The 20,598-nt window shown below is 39.4% G+C and overlaps 2 protein-coding genes across 5 annotated transcripts; one reads left to right on the top strand and one right to left on the bottom strand.

Moving 5' to 3' along the window:
- Positions 1-1,762: 1,762 nt before the first annotated feature.
- Positions 1,763-7,994, bottom strand: capza1a (capping actin protein of muscle Z-line subunit alpha 1a). The gene is made up of 10 exons (XM_005942964.3): positions 7,874-7,994; positions 6,308-6,371; positions 6,165-6,216; positions 5,751-5,814; positions 5,382-5,588; positions 5,215-5,294; positions 4,997-5,075; positions 4,839-4,910; positions 4,685-4,747; positions 1,763-2,630 (listed from the first exon to the last, which is right to left on the bottom strand). Exons 1-10 carry the CDS (start codon positions 7,907-7,909, stop codon positions 2,490-2,492), a joined length of 858 nt encoding a protein of 285 aa, XP_005943026.1. The 5' UTR covers positions 7,910-7,994; the 3' UTR covers positions 1,763-2,489.
- A 577-nt stretch (positions 7,995-8,571) lies between these two features.
- ncoa5 (nuclear receptor coactivator 5) lies at positions 8,572-19,412 on the top strand. Of its 4 annotated transcripts, none has more exons than XM_005942965.3 (12): positions 8,572-8,708; positions 11,142-11,200; positions 12,495-12,750; positions 12,979-13,086; positions 13,873-13,936; positions 16,057-16,275; positions 16,348-16,469; positions 16,738-16,867; positions 17,032-17,234; positions 17,339-17,543; positions 17,722-17,813; positions 17,957-19,412. In XM_005942965.3, the coding sequence occupies exons 3-12, from the start codon at positions 12,582-12,584 to the stop codon at positions 18,523-18,525; spliced, it is 1,881 nt and encodes a 626-aa protein (XP_005943027.1). In that variant the 5' UTR covers positions 8,572-8,708; positions 11,142-11,200; positions 12,495-12,581; the 3' UTR covers positions 18,526-19,412. The 4 variants fall into 4 exon arrangements, with proteins under 4 accessions (XP_005943027.1, XP_005943029.1, XP_005943030.1 ...); XM_005942967.3 differs by having other exon boundaries at positions 17,035-17,234; XM_005942968.3 differs by having other exon boundaries at positions 16,351-16,469.
- Positions 19,413-20,598: the final 1,186 nt, after the last annotated feature.

Genomic DNA, 20,598 nt, shown 5'->3' on the forward strand with positions numbered 1-20,598 from the left:
GAGATACAATAATTTTACTGCTGTAAAATCCAAATTTTGTCTTATTTAAAATATAAATCTAATATAATCTGCTTCTTAATGTATGTTCTTTAAAATACAGCGTGTGTTTTTAATATATTATAATTATAATAATGCATAATTATGTGGACATGCATATTAGATCGTTTTTTAGTGAAATATAATCCCTCCAGAAAGGCAGGAAAAGCCCGGAAACTTACTTTAAAACTAAATATGTCCCCTAAAACGGTGACAGAGCTACAGACCCATGACAGCCTTACACAGGTAGCCAGCAGCTATGACCAGCACTACATGTGCAGTTAATAAAAGGACAGGTAATGTTTGTCGCGCTGTTGCACACACAGCACGCTCGTTTGTTTCAGTTCGTCAGTTGCAACAAGACAGCTTACCAACGTATACGTAATAAGCTAATACTCCTGGGTGCTATACACTACAGTGTACGCTGTACACCTACTTACTGGTTTTGTCGCATCAGTCTGTGTCTCTGAGTTAACTTGTGTTTCTCCTACAGCTCCGGACCGCTAAAAATGCACGTGCTCTTTGTGAGCTCGTTCCCGGCTCGTAACCAGCGCGTTCTGCCGTCAAGGGCGATCATTGGTTAAATGTGATCATGTGACTGATGCAAGCCAGATCCTTTTATTTAGCAAAACTGTGATTAATAGTTAAATATTATTGTTGAGGGGCACCGACAGGACTCCGCACGCGCACACACACATAAAAAATAATAATAATTTTTTTTAAAAAGTTGCCTTATCAAAAGGGCACTTTGGGCACCCATCAGGAAAGGGGCGGGTGCTCAAGCCCCTCTAGCCCCCCCTCTGCACGTGCCTGGCAGCAAGTCACTCTGTACCATCAAACATACCATCGATGGTATGGTATGGTCTAGTCTTAATTTATGTCACAATTACAGGCAAATACGATCTGACTAAACCAAGTAAACATAAACACACTCATACTTTAATCCTAATAAACCCATTCTACGATCAATATGAGTGCACAAATCTAATAGGGGCACTACAGTAACTATTGGCTGTTTGTTTAGACCGCTTATTTCAGCTTTTTTTTTTCTTTTTAAGATACATAATCTTCATAAACTATTCACAATAGATGTTGTCTGTATGCCAAAGTTCACTGTGCATGTAAAAAAAAAAAGAAAAATAATGATCTATTTCATATCAGTGTATATAACACATCTGTATTTGTATACTTTGATGAAAGCAGAGAAAAACTTGATCTAATTAGCCAGCTGGTCTGTAGCCAGCATTTTAGAAATCCCTGCAGCACACACAGGTATAAGAGAATGTTTACCGAGTCCAAGATTTAAATTAGAAATATCAAAAATGATATGTGATAGAGGAGGCACGGTGGTGTGGTGATTAACACTATTGTCTCACAGCAAGAAGGCTGTGTTTAAAACCAGTTTGGGGTCTTTCTGTGCCTGTGTTAATTCTCTCCAGGTACTGCTGCTTCTTCTATAATCCAAAGATAAGCATGGGGTTAGGTTAACAGGTAATTCTAATTTAAGTTAAATCCACACATATGGTTAAATTATTTAACCATATGCGTGGATGTGAGTGTGAATGGTCATTTGTCTCCATGTGTTAGCCCTGTATACCCTGCCTCACATCATGTGACAGCTGTGATAGGATCCAGATGCCCCACCATGAACTCTGAAAGCAAATAATTTCACTGATTAAAAAAAACAAAAAAAACAAAAACAAATATATGACAAGTGCTTAAAATGTTTTGTGCAATTTTTTTATTTCATGAATAATAAATGTACTTACAGTTTGTATAAAAAAATATAGCAGGAGCTAAAGGCAAACAGCTGGCAAAAGGACACCAATACTTTATCATGCCAGGGGAAAGTAATATCACTCAAGTCATCTCTCAGTACCTGAGAGAAATAGAAGAGCTAAACTTTGACAGGTAAAAGACCGTGTCTAGGAATGGGACAAGAAAAGATGTACTTTAGTATTCCTGCTGGCTACAACCAAAGGAATGCTATATTCTCCAGTTGGGTAACATTTCAAACTGCATATAATAGTTTCCCTCTGTTTAAAAAAAGAAAAAGAAAACTATAGAGGTAAGGAAGCTCTTAGAGGACTCTAGCTATATAGAAAGTGTAAGTTGCTACATGAAAATCAAGGAGCTTTCTGGAGGCCATGTGTCTGTTTGAAACACTGAGGGACCAGAGCCACTCTGTGTACATCGTATTTGTGAGAATTTGAATGGCAGAGACCAGCCAAACTTTCACAGTGTCACTAAAGGCATTATTAGTTTAAAAAAAGTTTACAAATGAGCAACAGTTAGACCACTCAATGTCATTTTAAAATAAAGGCATTCCCTCTTAGTGCTGAACAAAAACTAATTCTCTGGAAGGACATACAGTACATTAGGTTGCATCACACATGTTTGCGCAGCTACCAGTTTCCCAATCAGTTTGTTGTAACCCCAGCGGACCCTCTCCTCTAAGCATTCTGCATCTCCTTGCCAATCTTGTAGCTCAGGATCTTGTTCCAGTCAATCTTGGTCCGGGTGACTGGGAGTTGGCGACGTAAGGCTTTGAATGTGGTGTCTGACATGGTCTGATAGTTCTCACTGATGGCCACCTGAAATGTTAAAATTAGCAGCATTAAAAAGTGTGCATGTGTGTTCTGCCCCGTCTCCCTATAATCACGGCAGATGGCTGCCTGCCTGGTTCTGCCAGAAGTATCCTCCTGTGAAAAAGGAGTTTTTCCTTGCCACTGCTGCAAAGCGCTTTGCTCCTAGGGGATTATCCGATTGTGAGTTTTGCCTTGCAGTATAAATCACCACATCAGAGAGAGGCCTGCTCAAAATGGGAACCTTGAGCGACAGTTGGAAGACATCGCGGAACGGATCACTGCAGCTGTGAGGTCTCAGAATCAAAAGAATGACAACACCATGGAACAGAAGTTTGATACCATCATGGGGAGGCTCGCGACTCTCCAACGGGAGATCGAGAGGCCAGTGTCGGAGTGTTAGGGCAGCCTGAAAATTCTCCTGGGCTGCTCGCATGGAAATTTACAAATCAACATCGAGATTGCGGACCCCCATAATGGCGCCAGCTGCAGGCCCAAGGCTGGAGCCGAACAATCACTCCCTGATAACGACTGTGTTACGGCTATTCTTCCCGTCCCATGCAAGGACACCTGGATTGGCTGGAGGACTGTTTACTTAGCCTGATAGGCCGAAGGACACTGTCTCAGCTAAACTATGGACACACACACACATACACTTACACTGATAAGCACTCACTCGCCTCTGTCAGTGCGCCCCAGGGTGGCTGTGGCTACAATGTAGCTTGCCATCACCAGTGTGTGAATGTGTGCGTGAATGGGTGGATGACTGGATATGTAAAGCGCTTTGGGGTCCTTAAGGACTAGTAAAGCGCTATATAAATACAGGCCATTTACCATTTCACTCATCCCCCCTCCCTTTCCAACGCCTTCGATGCTTGTGCCCTACCGGGGAAGATGGCAGTCAACTGGACCAGCGCAGATATGCTGCAGGACCGGATACGCTGTCTACACCGGCTCTCTCTTACCCTTTACCCGCCCCTGTTGCTTGTCTTGTGTTTCTATGGTGTATTGATAGTCATGTGCTTTTGTGCTGAGGTGTTTTTTCTGTTATCAAACTGTTCTCCCACTAGGAGCTCAGTCTGAGTGGAGTTTTTTTTCTCCTCCTCTTACCTCATGTAGTGTATTTTCGCTGTTCTTTCCTATCAGCCTACCTTTCTGACATGTCTCCCCAATGTGATGTTTGTGTAAAGTTGGTCAGAAGGTTCCTTTGTAAGTGCGCATGCGCCATTAGCGTGCTGCCTGCTGTAACCCTAATTTCCCTCGGGATTAATAAAGTATTCTGATTCTGATGTATAAACCTGAATTGAAAAGCATGTTTATAGTTAGAAAAGGTTCTGGTCTCTACAGAGATTCTCGCATGTCATAGCAACTGTGCTGTGGGTGAACTTCTTTCTATATCTCAGTCAATAAATTAAACACAGTTAACGTTTAAAGTTACAGAGCTTGAATGCTTTGGCTAACAGGTGTGCTGACAGAGACAGCTACAGCCACAGCCCGTTGCTGTCTGCTAGACGTCACCTCCACTAATTACAGTTTGTTTGCGCTGCTGGTGCCCTTTGAAGCTTTTTTTTTTAAAAGATGGCAAACAGTTGCCTAAACAGTGACGTTATATATATATCCTGATACAGTCCTTGGAAATAGCTGTCAGTTCCAGTTAATAATAAACATGCATTTTATTTTATTTTATTTTACAATGTTCACTCAACACCTGAAAATAGATGTAATTATTTAATTAATGATTCTGATTTCCAACTATTTAACGGGACACCTTTTGTCACTTATTTTATAACACTATGGTGTAAATATATAAAAATCTTGCAATGGTCATTTGTCAGCCAAGAGTGCTTACAAAAATAATGCCATTAGTAGCTTCACTTACCAACTAGGAAATAAATAAAAAATGTGTGTTGCAATCAGTCTTCCCCTTTTAAAGATCACCTATTGTTCTTTGTACAGCTTGTCGAGGATCTTAGCCAGTAGGAAGTACATTTTATACAACTTACCACAGCTCTTCTGTGGCTTTATTATTATTTTTCTCTCAAATTTAGGCAATTCCCACATACCTGGTACTCATTTTCTGCATCTTCAATAATTTTTACTAACTCCTTTGCAGTCTGGCTCTCGTTCTGCCAAAAATAAACGTACATGAGTTAAACAGATCCAAATAAAATCAACATGTTCTTAAACTTTAGCCCACAGACATAGAGCAACACTTACAGACACAGTCAGTGATTTCTGTACATCTTTATGGCTGACCAGCTGTACATTTCCATCCTCATAATAATGTACCTGTGGTAAGGAGAGGAAATACAACATTGAGACAAAACTAATATCAAGAATATTCTTAAATTCCAGCAAATAAAAACTTAACATACCTGTATTTTCAAGACTCCGGCAACCTGTGCTGTAGGCTGTGAGACACTGAACTTCCACTCAGATCGGCAGCGACCGTTCCTGGGCAAGGAAAACGCAGAAGGCTATGCTTGAAAGACGATCCTAAATGCATCATTACGAATACACTACATCAACATAATTCTTTGGGAAAATCTGATAAGGACATTTAGAAAGAGATCATTATCCGTTCTCAACTTACCAGAAGTTTTTAGGCTCATATTGATGGCCCTCGATACAAGCGATAATGGTCTTCTGGCCATCAATTGTTTTCCCATAAACCTGAAACAAATAACCAGGAGTGGGTGACTTATTATGCTTAAACTCAACATGACAGCCATAGTGCAATGAGAGAGGGAGCGATCTTACGGTGGAGACTCCACTGGGATAGTGCTCCTTGACATATGCTCTAATAGCAGAGTCACAAGCATCTCTCCATGAGCTGAGGGCTGCCTCGCCCTGATGGGGCTGAGGATCGCTGGCCTCCTTCCTCAGGTGGTCAAACTTGAAGGAGATCTTGTTGTGGGGGTCAAAGAAACGGCCATTACCCAGGTCTCCATGCTCTGTTATCAGAACCTGCAGGGGACCAGACAGAGAAACCTGCTGTTACCATGGGAGTTCATTCAAGCATCCTAAGATAAATTAAATTGTAGATTCAATAATAATAGTAACTTATTTGAACGCTTAAAAAAAAAAAAAAAAAAAAAAAAAAAAAAAAAAGAAAAGGCCAAAACTTGCCGGATCTTCATATCCATCAATTTTGGCACGGGTGAACTGATCCATGTTGTACTGGGCAAAGGCACTATAACAAAAGAAAACATAACCATAAGCTGCATCCATATCTATAACATTGTTGTTATTCTTAGACTCTAGAGTAGTGCTACGTGATCTGATACTTGGCCCTTTTTGACAATGTAAAGAATAGCAGATCTTAATGACATCATGGAGAACCACGTGTAGCAAACAATGTCTGAAATGCAGCAGTTACTACAGTCTGAAGCCTGATTAAGCTTTGGACTGCATAAGCATGTCATCTCATTATTTGGAACATTGACCATGTTCCAAATAATGGAGGAAAGTAGAGTAATAATTGGTTCCCTTTAAAAAAGAAAAAGGAAGAGGAAAAGAAAGAAGCTAAAGAAGGAAACTTACTGAGCTGCACCCTCTCTGAGGAGATTATCATTGTTGAGCAGGAGTCGCACATCTGAGAACAACAAGTAGTGGAAGACAACCATAAACACATTTTTCTTTGCACATGGGTTGCAGTTAGTACGCAAGGTGTAACCGGGGTTTACCGTTGAAAACTTCATTGAACTCTCCTGGAGGAGCATGCATCACAAAATTAGCTGCGATACGGACCTGGAAATAAATAAGATGTGTTGATGAGTACCACATCATCAATGGGAATCTGCACTTGATCTCTAAGAAACTTTGGTGTTATTTAGTCTTGCTACAGTATCCATTTTTATAAAGATACAGATATAGTAGGTGATTTATATGAACAGATTAAAACCTGCAAAATAACCACTAGAGTGAAGCAGAGAGTACTGGGCAAACTTTCTTGGCCAGAGGCTGGTTAGCTCTATTTCTGCCACTCCTTAGATGGCAGTACATGTCACCCAAGGGCTTTTCTTAGCAGTCACCCAGTATGTATGTGCAAGCATGTGGTGTCAAAGCCCTAGAACGAAGTGACTGAGGCAGATACTATGCTCTCATAAAGTAATACTCAATGAGGACCGCAAGTTGTACATTTATACCAGGCAGCTCATTGAAAATCTGAAGTTAAGTTGTTCTCTATAGAGGTTACAAGTTCCCTTTTTTAAAATGACAAATTTGCCACCTTCACTGTATCCCTTTACTAAACCTATGACGTCACTATCACATTGTAGTATGATTTTGCCAGTGATGCTATCTGTCAGGCAGACAGGATTATTAAAGCCTTCGGGCTGCAGCTGGCACTGACCTACAATTGGGCTGTCCTGCTGAAAGGGCAGAGGGACATTACAATGAATAACCCAGTTTAAGAGTGGTGCAGGCATTGTGGCATTAAGAGCATACAGCACACTCTCAGGCTCAGACTCAGCTTCTCCATCGTGTAATTCAAACGCAAATGAACACACTATTTACGCAGACTCTTCAGACAAGTTAAAATGTATTATTTTAGTGTAGATATCACACCAACCTATTAATCTTATTTTGAAACAATACTTAAATAGTTAAGTTCCTGGCCAGATACCAGCTTCAGGAATGCAATGCGCTATTTTACAACATGTTGCAGCATGATACAGACAGCAACACCAGTCACTGCAATGCTCAGTAACACTGCAGGGAGGCAGAAGACCTACCCTCCTTATGCGTTTCTAAACCAGCTCTTCAGTGCATAAAATACCCACAAACTCATTTGTGTGGGTCAAGCTTTAACGTCCGACGATATCAAAACCGGTTGAGGAAGCTAAACGTGAAAGCGAATAGGGTGTGGGTGGTGTTTTGCTATCGATGCTCTGTCATTATCCTTGGTGTAAATGCAGGAAGTAGCTGGACTTCCTTCGATTTAACAGTTGTCAACCACTGCAAAGTTAAGAGCAAAATCAGCAATCGACGTTAGCAGTACGCTGAATATGGCTGCTATTTAAAACGAGTAATTTAGTTAAGCTACTCTATGTATAAGAACATAACAGCTTCAGCTCCGAGCTGTCAAATACAGCCCTGCCTAGGTTTAGCTAGCACCCAACAAACACCTACCATAGCCCTATCGGTAAATTCATACGCGACTTTAAAGATCCCTCCGAGGTCTGCAATTGTTCACGACAAAGGTTAGAGCTAAACCGTTGTTATTGTGAGGATTATTAATATAGCAATACCTTCTCTTCATCGCTGAGCTCTTCGAAATCTGCCATCTTGGCTCAATGAAGCGTTAACAAAGCGACGGTGGATGTTGCCAGGTATGTGGGACTGACTCCTCCCAACACAACGACCGCCCCGTCCAGGAAACCGTCTGCGCAAGCCGGTAAAACAACAACGTTCACGCTGCCGTGAGCACGAATGTGTAGATTTAGACGATAATTATAATCTTAGCATATCCTCATACATTTTGGAAATTAACATGAAGTACATTACATATTATAAAATGCCGAAATTCAGGGATTATAATGCTTTGTTTATTTTTACGTACAAACCGAGGTGACAACATCTCAACCTGGCAACCTTGCTACCTTCCAGTCATCTGAAGCCGCTAAGCTATACTGAGTCAGAATAGCGTGAACTAATTATTTTTATTAATTAAGCAAAACATTGCAAAAAAGAGAGACCGGTTTAGAAAATACAATACAATACAAATTACAACGCATATATGCAAATTATTATTTAATTCTCTTTATATAATTTGTTAGAGGGTTAAAAAAAATACTCCGTTTAAAAAAACGTATATTTTTCTGGTAATTATTTTTAATGGTTCAGGCTCTAAAGGTCTGATTCGTTTTATTGATTCGAAGGGCATACTGCACGTATTTTATGTTTAGCCAATAGATGGCGATATATAGGCTAAATGAAATGGTAGTTACATCCACACAAGGGGTAGAAGAAGATATCAGGGCCAGTTGCCGTAAATAAAGTGAAGAAGAAAGGCAGCATTGTGAGCGGATAGTGGTTGACCGTGACGCTGGGTGGCTGAAAATTGACACGAAATAGACTTTGAAGGTAAGTACATTGTCGCCCTGTCGTTCTTGCTATAGCATTGCTTGCAGCGAACTGTGGATCGTAAAGCATTTGCAGGCGTAACTGTGAACCTATCTGTTTGGTTTTAACGTCCCTGGTTAAGGTAGCGTTAAGAAGCTAACCGCCGACATTAACCTAGCTCCATGTAGCTACTCCGTAACCACCTAACCAATAACGTCTCTCGGAATGGCGGTGTATGAGAGCATTGCTGTTAACCGACTTAGTTTTATGAGCAGTGTAACGAGTCTATTTTTGGATTACATAGCTAGTGTTGTATCGTGTAAATCGTTATTCATGAGCTGGCCGGAAAGCTTTGGCGAAGAGTCCCAATCGAAAGTAACATTACGAGCCGCGGTCGAATTTGTATTGCTAAAAAGGCGTTTGGTGAGAGGTGATACACTTGACTGGCATTTGAATGTGCTACTTTTCTTTGCTGGTCATTCAGTTATTTTGTTTAACCTTCATTTATACAGATTATCCAATTGAGATTATAATGTCTCATTTACAAACATGCTTCAAATTTTGTTTACTTATTTTTTTTTTCGTTAAATCAAGGCAGGTGAAGTACTTACAGCTAATTGACTTTTTTGAGGTTTCTTAAAAATTATGTGTTTGTTCCTAGAAGCAACTTATTTTTAATACTTATAATGACTTGTTGGTAATCATAGGACAGTGGCCAAACCGGTTTGAACTGAAGGCAATATTAAGTGAAGTACCTATTTTTTACAACCAACGTAAGCAAAAGCGCATCTTTGATCGCACAAAATTAGGGCTGGGCTATATCATACCGTTCACGGTAATACCGGTGTAATTTTGGGCAACGATAGGAAAATGAAATATCGCGATAGAATATGGGTAAACGCGCATGCGCAGTGCCTAGGTTTACATACGCACATGGCGGCGACGCAGAATGAGAAGAGCGAACCCGGATCGTTAAATGAAACGGATGTACCAGAATTGGTTTGTAAAAAGGCTGCAACTTCAGTGGTGTGGAACTGGTTTACCTTTGGTCCCTCAGATACACAACAAAGCACTATTTTTGGTAGAGCATGCTAGCGGGCCGTCGTTATTACCGTGTTGTTTGGAAAATACGGCACACTTAAAATCAATCTTTTGATTTTTTTTTTCTGAAAATCGACAGTGCCCCTTATAATCCCGTGTGCCTTATGTATGAATTCTGGTTGTGTTTACTGACCTCGAAACGATTTTATGTGGTACACGGCACTCGAAAATCTGCCAAATGTTTTAGTACGACTTTGCTAAGCTACGAACCGCACCGCTTGATGGATTGTTGGAGCATTACGGCTATATTAGGCAGGAGCCTCGCGGAGTGATATGAACTGTGCTTCAACATAATATTACCATATTGTGTGTGTGTGTGTGTATAACCTCTTTTTAAGTTGTGGATATTATACATGGTTATGCTGAGGATATGTCGGCCAATTTCCACTGGAAATGCTTTTTGGTTAAAATGTCAGCAAGGAATTTGCACTGTAAAATTTTTATATAACTTCAATGCACATAAAAAACAGCTGCTTGTTTAAGTGAAAATACATTAATGGGGTTTTTTGCACTAATAAAGTTGTGGAGTTGTAAAGTATTTTGTCTAGTGTCAATTATATCGTCAGTTATATCGTTATCGCAAATTTTCAAATGTATATCGTGATAAATATTTTTGGTCATATCGCCCTGCTCTACATAAAATCTCAAACCTTGGTGCAGATGGGCTACAGCAACAGAAGACCACACCAAGTGCCATGCCCGTTAGCTAAGAACGGGAAACTGAGACTACAGTTTACACAGGGTCACTAATATTGGTCAAGAAATGGATTAGTAAAACATTGCCTGGCTTGATTAGTCTGGTGTTCTGAATTTGCTGTAACTAACATATAAAAGTATGAAAATGGCCTGACATGTATCAGTGGTTCAGGCTGGTGTGATATTTTTGGCAGGATATTTTCTTGGCACGTTCTTTGATATCGTCTGAACATTGTTTAGCCACCCGGACCTACCTGAGAACATCTCAAACTAGTTTCTTGAACATGACAATGTTGTTGTTGTTGACACTGTGCTCTTGGCCTCCACAATTACCAGATCTCAGTCCAATAGGGCACCTTTGGAATGTGGTGAATGATGAGGTTTGCATTGAGGATCTGCAGCTGACAAATCTACAGCAACGCAGTGATGTTATCATGTCAATGTGAACCAAAATCTAGGAGGAATGTTTCCAGCAACTTGAATTTCTGCCATGGGAAATTGAGGCTGGTGTGGAGAGTTGTTATTGTGAATCAATTTATTCAATAATTTTCTGAAAGGCAGTTTGAGACTATATTATAGAGCATTTCAGTTGATTACTTTCATAAGCTTATTGTGGTGTTTGTATTATTTTTTTATTTATTTTTTTTCCTTTTCCAGACACACTAGTTCCTAATTTCAGTGGATGCTGAATCCAGGCCATCCAGGTTCAAGTTAAGGTATGTAAGGAGCTGCTTCCTGAAAGGTTTATGTAAATTCCTTCAAGCATAAATGCAATGAAACTCTCTGGTCTTTCTGCTGTATGTATCTTGAGACCGAAAAACCTCTTGCAGTTCTATTGTCCTTAAATAATTTTATATTGCGTTATCTAAGGCACATAAAACGCACATTTCTCCTAAGGACTTTTAAGAAAATTGCGCCGTTTTAGGTTTTGGCATTTTCAGAGTGACCACAGGAACGTGATTTCATTTCAGCTAATCTGATTTTCTTCAAGACGACGTTATTTCAAGAGAAGAGGACTGCATTTATTTCACAAAGGACTGTTGTGAGACCCAATTGGGCTTATTTTTCTCGGATGGTGTGACTTTAAATTTGCACCATGAACCTTCTAAAATATTTCACTCGTCAACTATAACTAGAGTATATCTCACTCTGAATCCTGAACATCAGACACCGGTGTCTGTCATTTCTCTCTCTCGCTATACGACCACCAAGGACAGTTTTGGATTTCGCTGGGGTACGATGTCGAGAACTTTGCGTTTTGGATCAAGAGAAGTGTGTTATTGAACATTACTTATTAAATTTAAAAAAATAAAATAAATTTAAAGAGTGGAAACAAATCAGTGGTATAGTCAGTCATTTTAAGTTTTTCTCTTTACACCACCGTGGGAATTGCGGCTTATTTTCTCCTACATTATTTGTGGAATTTTCATCACTGATTAGTCCTGCTTTTCTAGTGTGGTCTCATTTTCTTCTGCTGCCATTTCTTTGTGGAAAACTCATCTATTTTGCACTAATAATAAAGTGCACGCAGTGAAGATGAAAAGGGTCATTGCACATTTTTACAAGAAGAAACCTTAATTCATTCTGCACATCTCGGTCAAATTCTGGCATAACTTGTGCCATTTAAACGGATTTAATGTATTTGTTTTTACACGTTCTAGTTTTCTTCTTCATTAAGCGCATCTATCCAATAAACGATTATTTCAAACAATTTTATCCAAAATCCATTTTATGGGGAGATGAGAATATTTTCATTTCAGCACAAGCTACCATGGTGCGGGGGAAAAAAAAAATCAACATTTATTACAAAGGAAAAAATATCACTTGCAGTACAACTTTTTTTCCTTTTGTGTATTAACCTGTTGCACAACAGGTTAATTAAATTAGAAAATTATAAATATATGTAAATATTTTCGAGTGGTTTATGATTTATCGGTACATTTCCAGTTTAATTTCGATTTGACGATTGAACTCTTTTTGATGCTCTGTCTGACCTTTTATCCTTCCAAGGAATTTGATCTCTTAAGTGAACAAACCAAACCTGTTCAAGCATTTGAGACGCACGAAGATACAAACCGGTGAACTTGGGATCTAATCATGTCTCGCCGAAGGAGTCGCAGCCTATCACCAGGGCGCTATTCGCGCTCCTGCAGCAGTAATGATCCTAGAGATTTGGAGAGGAGGATTTTTGTTGGGAATTTGCCGACCTCCGACATGGAAAAGAAGGATTTGGAAGACCTGTTCAGCCCATACGGGAAGGTAGTCGGTCAGTAAACACAATGCAAGTTTTAATGACATGACGACAGTATGCATTAGGGAGGTTGTCCCTAAAAGTCGTGAAATATTTTTGACTAGTTAAAATTACAGACAAGTTCGCATGAAATACAAGAATGTTCTAATTTATATATTTAAAAGGGATTAAATGGGTATTTTGATCAAAAATGGCTCTTCAGAATTGTCCTAAGGTTGTGCACTTAAAATATTCCTCTTCCAGGCGTATCCATGTTTCGTGGGTTCGGATTTGTACAATTTGAACGCATTGAGGAAGCCGAAGCTGCAAAGGCGGCCCAAAAAGGTCGAATATATAAAGGTTATAAAATAGGTAAGCCTTAACTGCAAGTGATGTGATTGTATGGCTGAAGGAGTTATTATTTGTGTTCCAAAAAAAACAAGCTAATGAAAGAATAAGGTCAGGTTATGTGCTAATAATAATTAAAAAAAAAAAAAAAATTGAATGGCATAATTATTTGTCTGAATTTAGGAATAAAATATTTTATTTTTTATTTATTTATTTTAAATTACCCCTACGTTTAGAGTCTGATCAACCACGAACGCACGGTGCTTTTTTTTTTTCTTTCTTTGTTTTTGTTTTGTTTTTTTTCTCCATACATTTTTTTTTTTTTTTTTTTTTTTTTTTTTTTTTTTTTTTTTTTTCCTCCTCTTCTCTCCTCCTCTTCTTCTTCTTCTTTTCCTTTTTGAACTTGCAAATCAACAATAAAGGCAAACATGCATTTTAAAATTCTGGCAATGCTGTTGTGTATGATATTTCAACGCGGATTCAGATGTGTCACCTTTTGGTTTGGGGAGTTTCTGAAGCCCAAATTTGAACTTGAAAATCTAATACATTCAAGCTCTGCTAGTTTCTTGCAAATTTTGACCCGGAGAAAAGACGTCCATCATTTTGGGTTCATCTCAAACTCAATTTGAGAGATTGGGCGACAGAATCTTCTGCATTTTGAACTTCCGTCCTTTTTGGATTTTAAAATTTGGATCCTGGCACTCTGTTTCATTTGGACGGTGACGCAGCCACTTCCATTTTTTGCGTGAACATCATTAGCAGATCTCCATGTCACTGTTGTGTTCAACGTTTGGATTGATTTATTTTCAGATGTAAATATGGCAGTGGAGCGACGGCAAGCTAAACCTCAATCCCAGCAGAGCCCTCCACGAAGGTAAAGTAACGCGAAATGAGTGTGAAGAACTACCATCGCCACAGTTGTTGGTTTTAAAAAAAAAAAAAAAGTATTAAACTATATCCTCACCTGTAATTTCCACCAGTGAAGAAGTTCGCTTTATGGATGCTACTGCACCATTAGATGGATTTGTTTATGGCGGATTCAGTATTTCAACCAAAGTTAAAAGTTTACTGATGTGTTGAAATAAAGGATAGAGACATATGGATGTAATTTAAGTGTCTTTGTCTCAAACATTCTTCACGTCGTGGCTCTTTTTCAGCACTGGTGTTCTTTGCGTGACGATAGGACTATCGTGTGTCACTTTCTCATGTTTCATATCCTGTAGGAAGGTCTATGCCTCACAACAATATTTTTATCATTAATATTTTACAACCTTTTTAATTAGGCGATGTATCTGATGATCTAAAGCTGAATAGTAGCAGTGTATAACATAAAACCGTTGCATCAGCTGATGTCTGCACAAAATACAAGCCATGTTGACCTATCCTCAAAACCACAGCTGCAGGTTGTTAGTGGTCAAAACTCCGTAGAGTACCTTTTGTATTTAAAATAAATAAATAAACAAATAATACAAAAAAAAAACCCCATAATTGCCGGTATGGTCTTGTATTTTTAGTTTAAGCTTTGTTTTGTATTCCTTTAACCAGCTCAGCTCAGTGATCACCATACAGTTTATGACTCAATACATGCTACAGAGCATTCTACACATCAGAGAAGCTTATTTCAGAGGCAGCAGGTTATGGTCCATCTCCACTGGGCACTGGGTTTCTGCGTATTTAGATTTAGTTGCCTATTGTGAATTGTTAAGATGAGTAACTACTGAGCCCACTAAAGGTCAGTGTGAAAGTTTATCTTTTAGACTTCCTCCATGTTGACTTGCTGTAAGTCCTTGCATTTCATCTGATCCACTTAAGGGAAACTCTTCTCATCTTTCTATCTCGTCATATTGTAAGTAAAGTGTTTCACTGTACCTTGGACAGAATATGCAGTAGTTTTTTTTTTGTTTGTTTTTTTGTTTTTTGTTTTTTTTAAATTCTGCACAACACTTAGCTGCTGGAATTTTATATTACTTCAGTGTAAATAGAGTAAGTGTAACACTGCGTTATTTATTTTATTTTTTTTGTGGACCAGGGAAAATTTAAATGTTAGGGAATAGAAAAGTAGGCAGGGTATCATTGTGTGGCGATACAAAGAATCGCTAAACGCGCTCGGTGTTTTGGTAGTTTAGTCTTATTACCTTATTATGTACCCCGCCTTTCGCCCTATGACAGCTGGGATAGGCTCCAGCGCCCCCCCGCGACCCTGAAAAGGATAAGCGGAAGCGAATGGATGGATGGATGGTCTTATTTTGTTTGTGAACCGCTTCGGAGTTGAGCCTTAATGAAAGTTACGTTTTACATGGTAATAAGCAAATGTTTGGTTAACCATACTATTTATTTGATGTATAAATTTATTTATTTTTTAACGAGAGAAACTGTCAAATCACAAGGGGTTAGGAAAATACTTTAATCTGACTCAAATAAAACTGGTATGTCATGCTATATCGGAATATTATATCATTTTACTTGAAACGTCTTTACTTGGTCTCTGGCATTCTTGCAACCTCATAGTATGGAAATTCAACTTCTGGAAGAATGAACAGCCTGTGAGCCTATTGCGCTGTATGTGCAAAATAAAACCACTTTCAAAAAGTTTGTTTTATTCAGAGCTGGATTTGTGGTCAATAAACATTAAATGTTCGGTTGGTAGTTGTGTGTTTGTAGATCACAGAACATTTTTGAAAACTTGCCGCTAAGAATTATCGGAATCACTTACCGGTTTGAATTTGTGCAAGTGGTCTGAAGAAGAAAGAAAACAAAGGGGAAAAAACTTTTTGTTTATTTGCTCTTATATATATATATATATGGTTTTTGTTTTTTTTGTTTTGTTTTTTTTATAAACATTTGAATAAGTACAGATTTATTTTACCGGTACAAGTTTTACACTACCAGCCCATTGACCTGTCCTCATCCGCTAAGGACAGGCATTCCTGTTTTCTAATATTTCAAAGGTGGCTTCAACTCTTAACCTGCACTAATGGATAACATTTTTCTCAGGGCCCCTTACAACACCTACGGGGACAGCAAAGAGCCCCGACCTCGGTCTCGCTCACCTGTTTATGGGCGTGACGGACGTGAGCCTCGGGACAGCCGTGATGGGAGGGACTCCCGGGAGCCTCGACCAGGTGGCCACTCTCGTGACCCTGATTACCGGTACCGTAGCTCAGAGAGCAGAGACAAGGACATCAGAGGTGACCCACGGGATTCTGCTTACAGGTGACTGACAAACCATCCACTGAGTCTTTAGTGGTTAAGCTTTTGTTTGAACCTGAAATTTTTCCCATACAGCAGAAGCGAGTATGACAGATACTACCGTAGTGGCAGTGGTGCAGAAGATTATTTCAGGAGGAAGGACGAGACCTACAGGGATCCTTATGGAGATCCCTGGAATGGACGTCGTGAGCCAGAAGGTATGTTGTCTTCAGTGTACAGGGTATAGTTTAGGACTGGTTGGTTTGAATACTCTGAATTTTAATTGATTTTTTTTTCTCATGTTTGGGTTTAATTCTCATGATTTTCCTCTAATATCTTGACACTTTTTTTTTTGTGTAATATTGGGTTTACAATTGAAAGCACTAAGAATATAAAGTACCAGGATTTCTGCATAATTAAATTCAAATGGATACAAATTTAAACAGACATTATTTTGAAATCACTCCCACCTCTCATTACCTGTAGAGGAGCGTCTACGACCAGAAGAACGCCGGCGTAATGAACTGTATCGGCAGTACTATGAAGAACTCCAGCGACGTCATGACGCTGACCGTCCTGTCGACTGCTCTGTAATTGTTGTCAACAAAGCCCAAAAGTATGTCCACAGTCTGTTGTTTATAGGAAGAAAAACTGATACTGGACCAGAAACGTCTCTCTAAATATTCAAAGTACATGGAATGTTTTCATTTCATACTGTGTGTGTGTGTGTGTGTGTGTGTGTGTGTGTGCGCTTCTGTACTTGTGCTTTAAAACCAACTGTAGGGAGTATGCTGAGACGGTTGGGCGGAAGGTCCGTGACTTGGGAATGGTGGTGGATTTGATCTTCCTCAACACAGAAGTGTCTCTAACTCAAGCACTGGAGGATGTAGGCCGAGCTCGTACTCCTTTTGCCATCATCATAACCCAACAACACCAGGTGCATCGCTCCTGCACTGTCAATATCCTGTTTGGCACACCTCAAGGTAATTCAGGATGATATTAACGTGTTTTTTGGAACGTTTCAGGTAATTCAGAAGTGTCAGAATCTTATTTTGTTTGGTTGCATTTCTTGCATTTATTCTTACAGAGCATCGAAACATGCCCATGCAGGACGCCATGATGCTGGTTGCCCACAACTATGACGCCTACAAAATCGAAAACCGTGAAAAAGAACGTGAGGAGATAGCCAGAAAGGCTGCGAAGATGGCAGATGATGTGTTACTCAGAGAGCCTGACCGAGAGAGCCACCCCGTCTCCTTACTTACTAACATCACACTATTGGCTGAAAATAGGTAGCTGGTTTAAATCTTTATGCTTTTATACAAGTATCCTGAAACATGGAGACTTTACAATGAAATAACATGGCTTTGGGGAATGCAACATTTCATCAGTTAGTGATGGTGTGTTGTAGTAATCTACATGATATTTAGTTTCTCTGTATTGAAAGAATAATCTTGTTTTGTTGGGTAGATTTGTGACTCCAGACGAGTTGGACAGTCTGATTGCATACCTGAAGGACAAAAGAGCTCGGCTGGTACGAAGCACAGCAGATCCCCTTGCAGGTAATGCCACCTCTTTGGTTTAATTTTTTTCATTTACATGCACATAAAAATGAGAGGAACTGGTGGACTGGAAATGGTTATTGACGTTTCTGTTGAATACAATGATTTCTATAGAGAAGCAAATAACTGATGTCTCCATACAGCTCCAGTCCATGTTGGGCCTCCTCCAGCAGTACATCATGAAGTTCCCTCTTCAGCTGCAGCACTCCCTCCTTCATCTACTCACACACCCCCACAGTCGGGTCATCTCAGTCTGTCAGCGGGTTCAAGCACCTCGGCTAATCCCAGTCACCAGCAGGAGCTGCAGGCTAAAATCCTCAGTCTGTTCAACAGTGGCAGTGGGCAGTTAACAGGCACTACTGGCCTCCCCTCTGCACCCTCACAGTCACACTCATATGGATCTCTTGGCCAGTCTCCTTCCCAAAACCCATCCCGCCCACCAATGCCAGGTCCTCCTGCATCTGCATCTCAGGGGTACGCAAACCCTCCAGGCCGAATGCCAGTTGCCACCAGTGTTCAGAGACCCCCCACCTCTGCTTCAGGCATCAATTTTGACAACCCGAGTGTCCAGAAAGCTCTGGACACACTCATTCAGAGTGGACCCTCTCTCAACCATCTGGTGAGTAGTGGGGCCTCTCAGCAGCAAGCCCCAAGACCAGCACCCAGCATGGGTCAGGCCCCACCTGTGTCTATGTACCCCCGACACTACTGAAAAGCTGTAGAACCCTGAATTTTTTTTTCCATTTTATTTTTTTCCCCTCAGATGCCATAAACTTTCCTGTGCAGTGAGTTTTCTTGCTTAGTATCAGTAGACTGTAGGGATGTTTTTGTAAAACCTTTTAATCTCTTTTCCTCCATTGTTCATAAAATGTGAAGACTTTTTTGCAGCTGTTTGCCAGAAAATAATTATTCAGTCTCGTTATGAAGTACATTTTGCTTACAGATGGAATTCTCAGTTCTTTTCCAACTATTGTCTTATAGTTTTACAGTCTTTTAATTTGTAACATTGTTTTGTTTTTTTTGTTTTTTCATGAACAAAACAAGACATAATTAAAAACTCGGACACAATTCCTGTAATAAAATGGTATTGGTTTATTGCATTTTGTGCTGACAAATCTATAAAATGGAACGGGTATCGCCAGAAGCCATAGAGATAAGCATTTGAAATGTAAGATAAAACTACTTTTTCCTCTTTATTTTTTCTTTTAAATGTACCATGAACCACAATAGAGAATAATACAGGTCTTTTCTCTTTTTTTTTTTTTTTTGTTTTAGAATATTTAACTTGCACTGACACAAAAAAATAAACACCTCCACACTAACTGTATTTTATTTACACGTAGCCCCCTCCCACCCTCGCCCATGACCACCCCCCGCCCCCAGCAGGTACAAGTGCACATGTACACACAAACACACTCCCACAGAACTGAAAGGAACACACTACGGCTTTACCATAAGACCAGGTACGGTATCAAGGAAGTAGAGAACGGTTCAGAATGAAACAATGTTTCAATATTGTTGAATTAGATACAGCTGTGTCTTTGTGTGTATGCTGTCTACATCCTCTACATCCAGTGCATTTTTTTTTTTTTTCTTTTTTTTTTCTCCAAGCATCCATACAAAGTGTTTCCCACAAGTCCAGTGAATTTCAAAACAAGTCTGGACAGCGGCAGGGTTATGGTACTGGTTACTTTTTTTTTTTTTGTTTTTTTTGTTAAAGCCCTCAATTATTAAGGAATGATTCATTTTGGGAAATATCCATTAAATGAAAGTTGAATGATAAGAGTCCGTAGCAGAAAAACTCAAATCTCCAATATCTGAATCGTTCAAATGAAACTGGGCATTTGTTAAAGCTCAGTACTTGTGTATACCCCTTATTTAAACTGTACAGAAAAACAAAGTTTGTAATGACAGATTACATACTCTGCTCTTTCTTAGTCAAGACCAGCAACTTCACAAATGATGTTTTTAAGCCTTGTTTGAAGTGGCAATCACGGAAACTAGATGCGTGTTAGTTTTGAGCTTCAGAGATGCTGGTAGATGGATATACCTTTTGATAAAGCCGTAATTGGTTTATTGCACAAAATGCAATAAACCAATACCTGTGCCCTTCCCAAAATGCACAACTTGTCCTCTTAAGGTCATTTGAAAGCCTAAATAGCAAATCCGTTTTGGTAGTTGGAAATACTTCTAACAATACACTGAATAAAACCAAAACTGGTGACTGAAAAGAGGTACATCGCCAGTTTTGGACAGGCAGCAGACTTACTGCTTTTTCAAACATTTAAAAATAAAAATTAGCAGGCGTCTCCTATAATACCTTGGCACGTCCAGTGTTCTTTGTTTTACCTTGTTGAAACAGTATTCTCAGGGGAGTGACATTTGCTACAAATTTTGATAAGAAGGTAAACAATTTGCACATGTCTTCATCTAATTCACTGGAGCACACATTTTCACACTCATTTATGTAGTTAACTGAAATATACTTTGGTAATCACTTCATCTCCAGCTATTAGACACAATGAGAGGACCATGTCAACAGATCTACCATAAAAAATAGAATCTCATACTAGAATAATATTCATCCTGGGATACAATGGGCCAGTGCTAAGGAAAAATATTCTACTACTACAAACAAAAGTGTCTGATATAAACAAAATACTTTTATACCACAAACACCCAATATATTTTCAAAACACCTTGTTCGGGGTAGTTGCATGCATGCACTGAGTTACACAACATAACCGGAGTGGGGCTCTGCTTGCACTGCATGAATAGCCGCTTG

The sequence above is a fragment of the Haplochromis burtoni genome, unplaced genomic scaffold (genome assembly GCF_018398535.1).
Source record: "Haplochromis burtoni strain Fernald_Lab_line unplaced genomic scaffold, NCSU_Asbu1 Contig_353, whole genome shotgun sequence".
NCBI lineage: Eukaryota > Metazoa > Chordata > Actinopteri > Cichliformes > Cichlidae > Haplochromis > Haplochromis burtoni.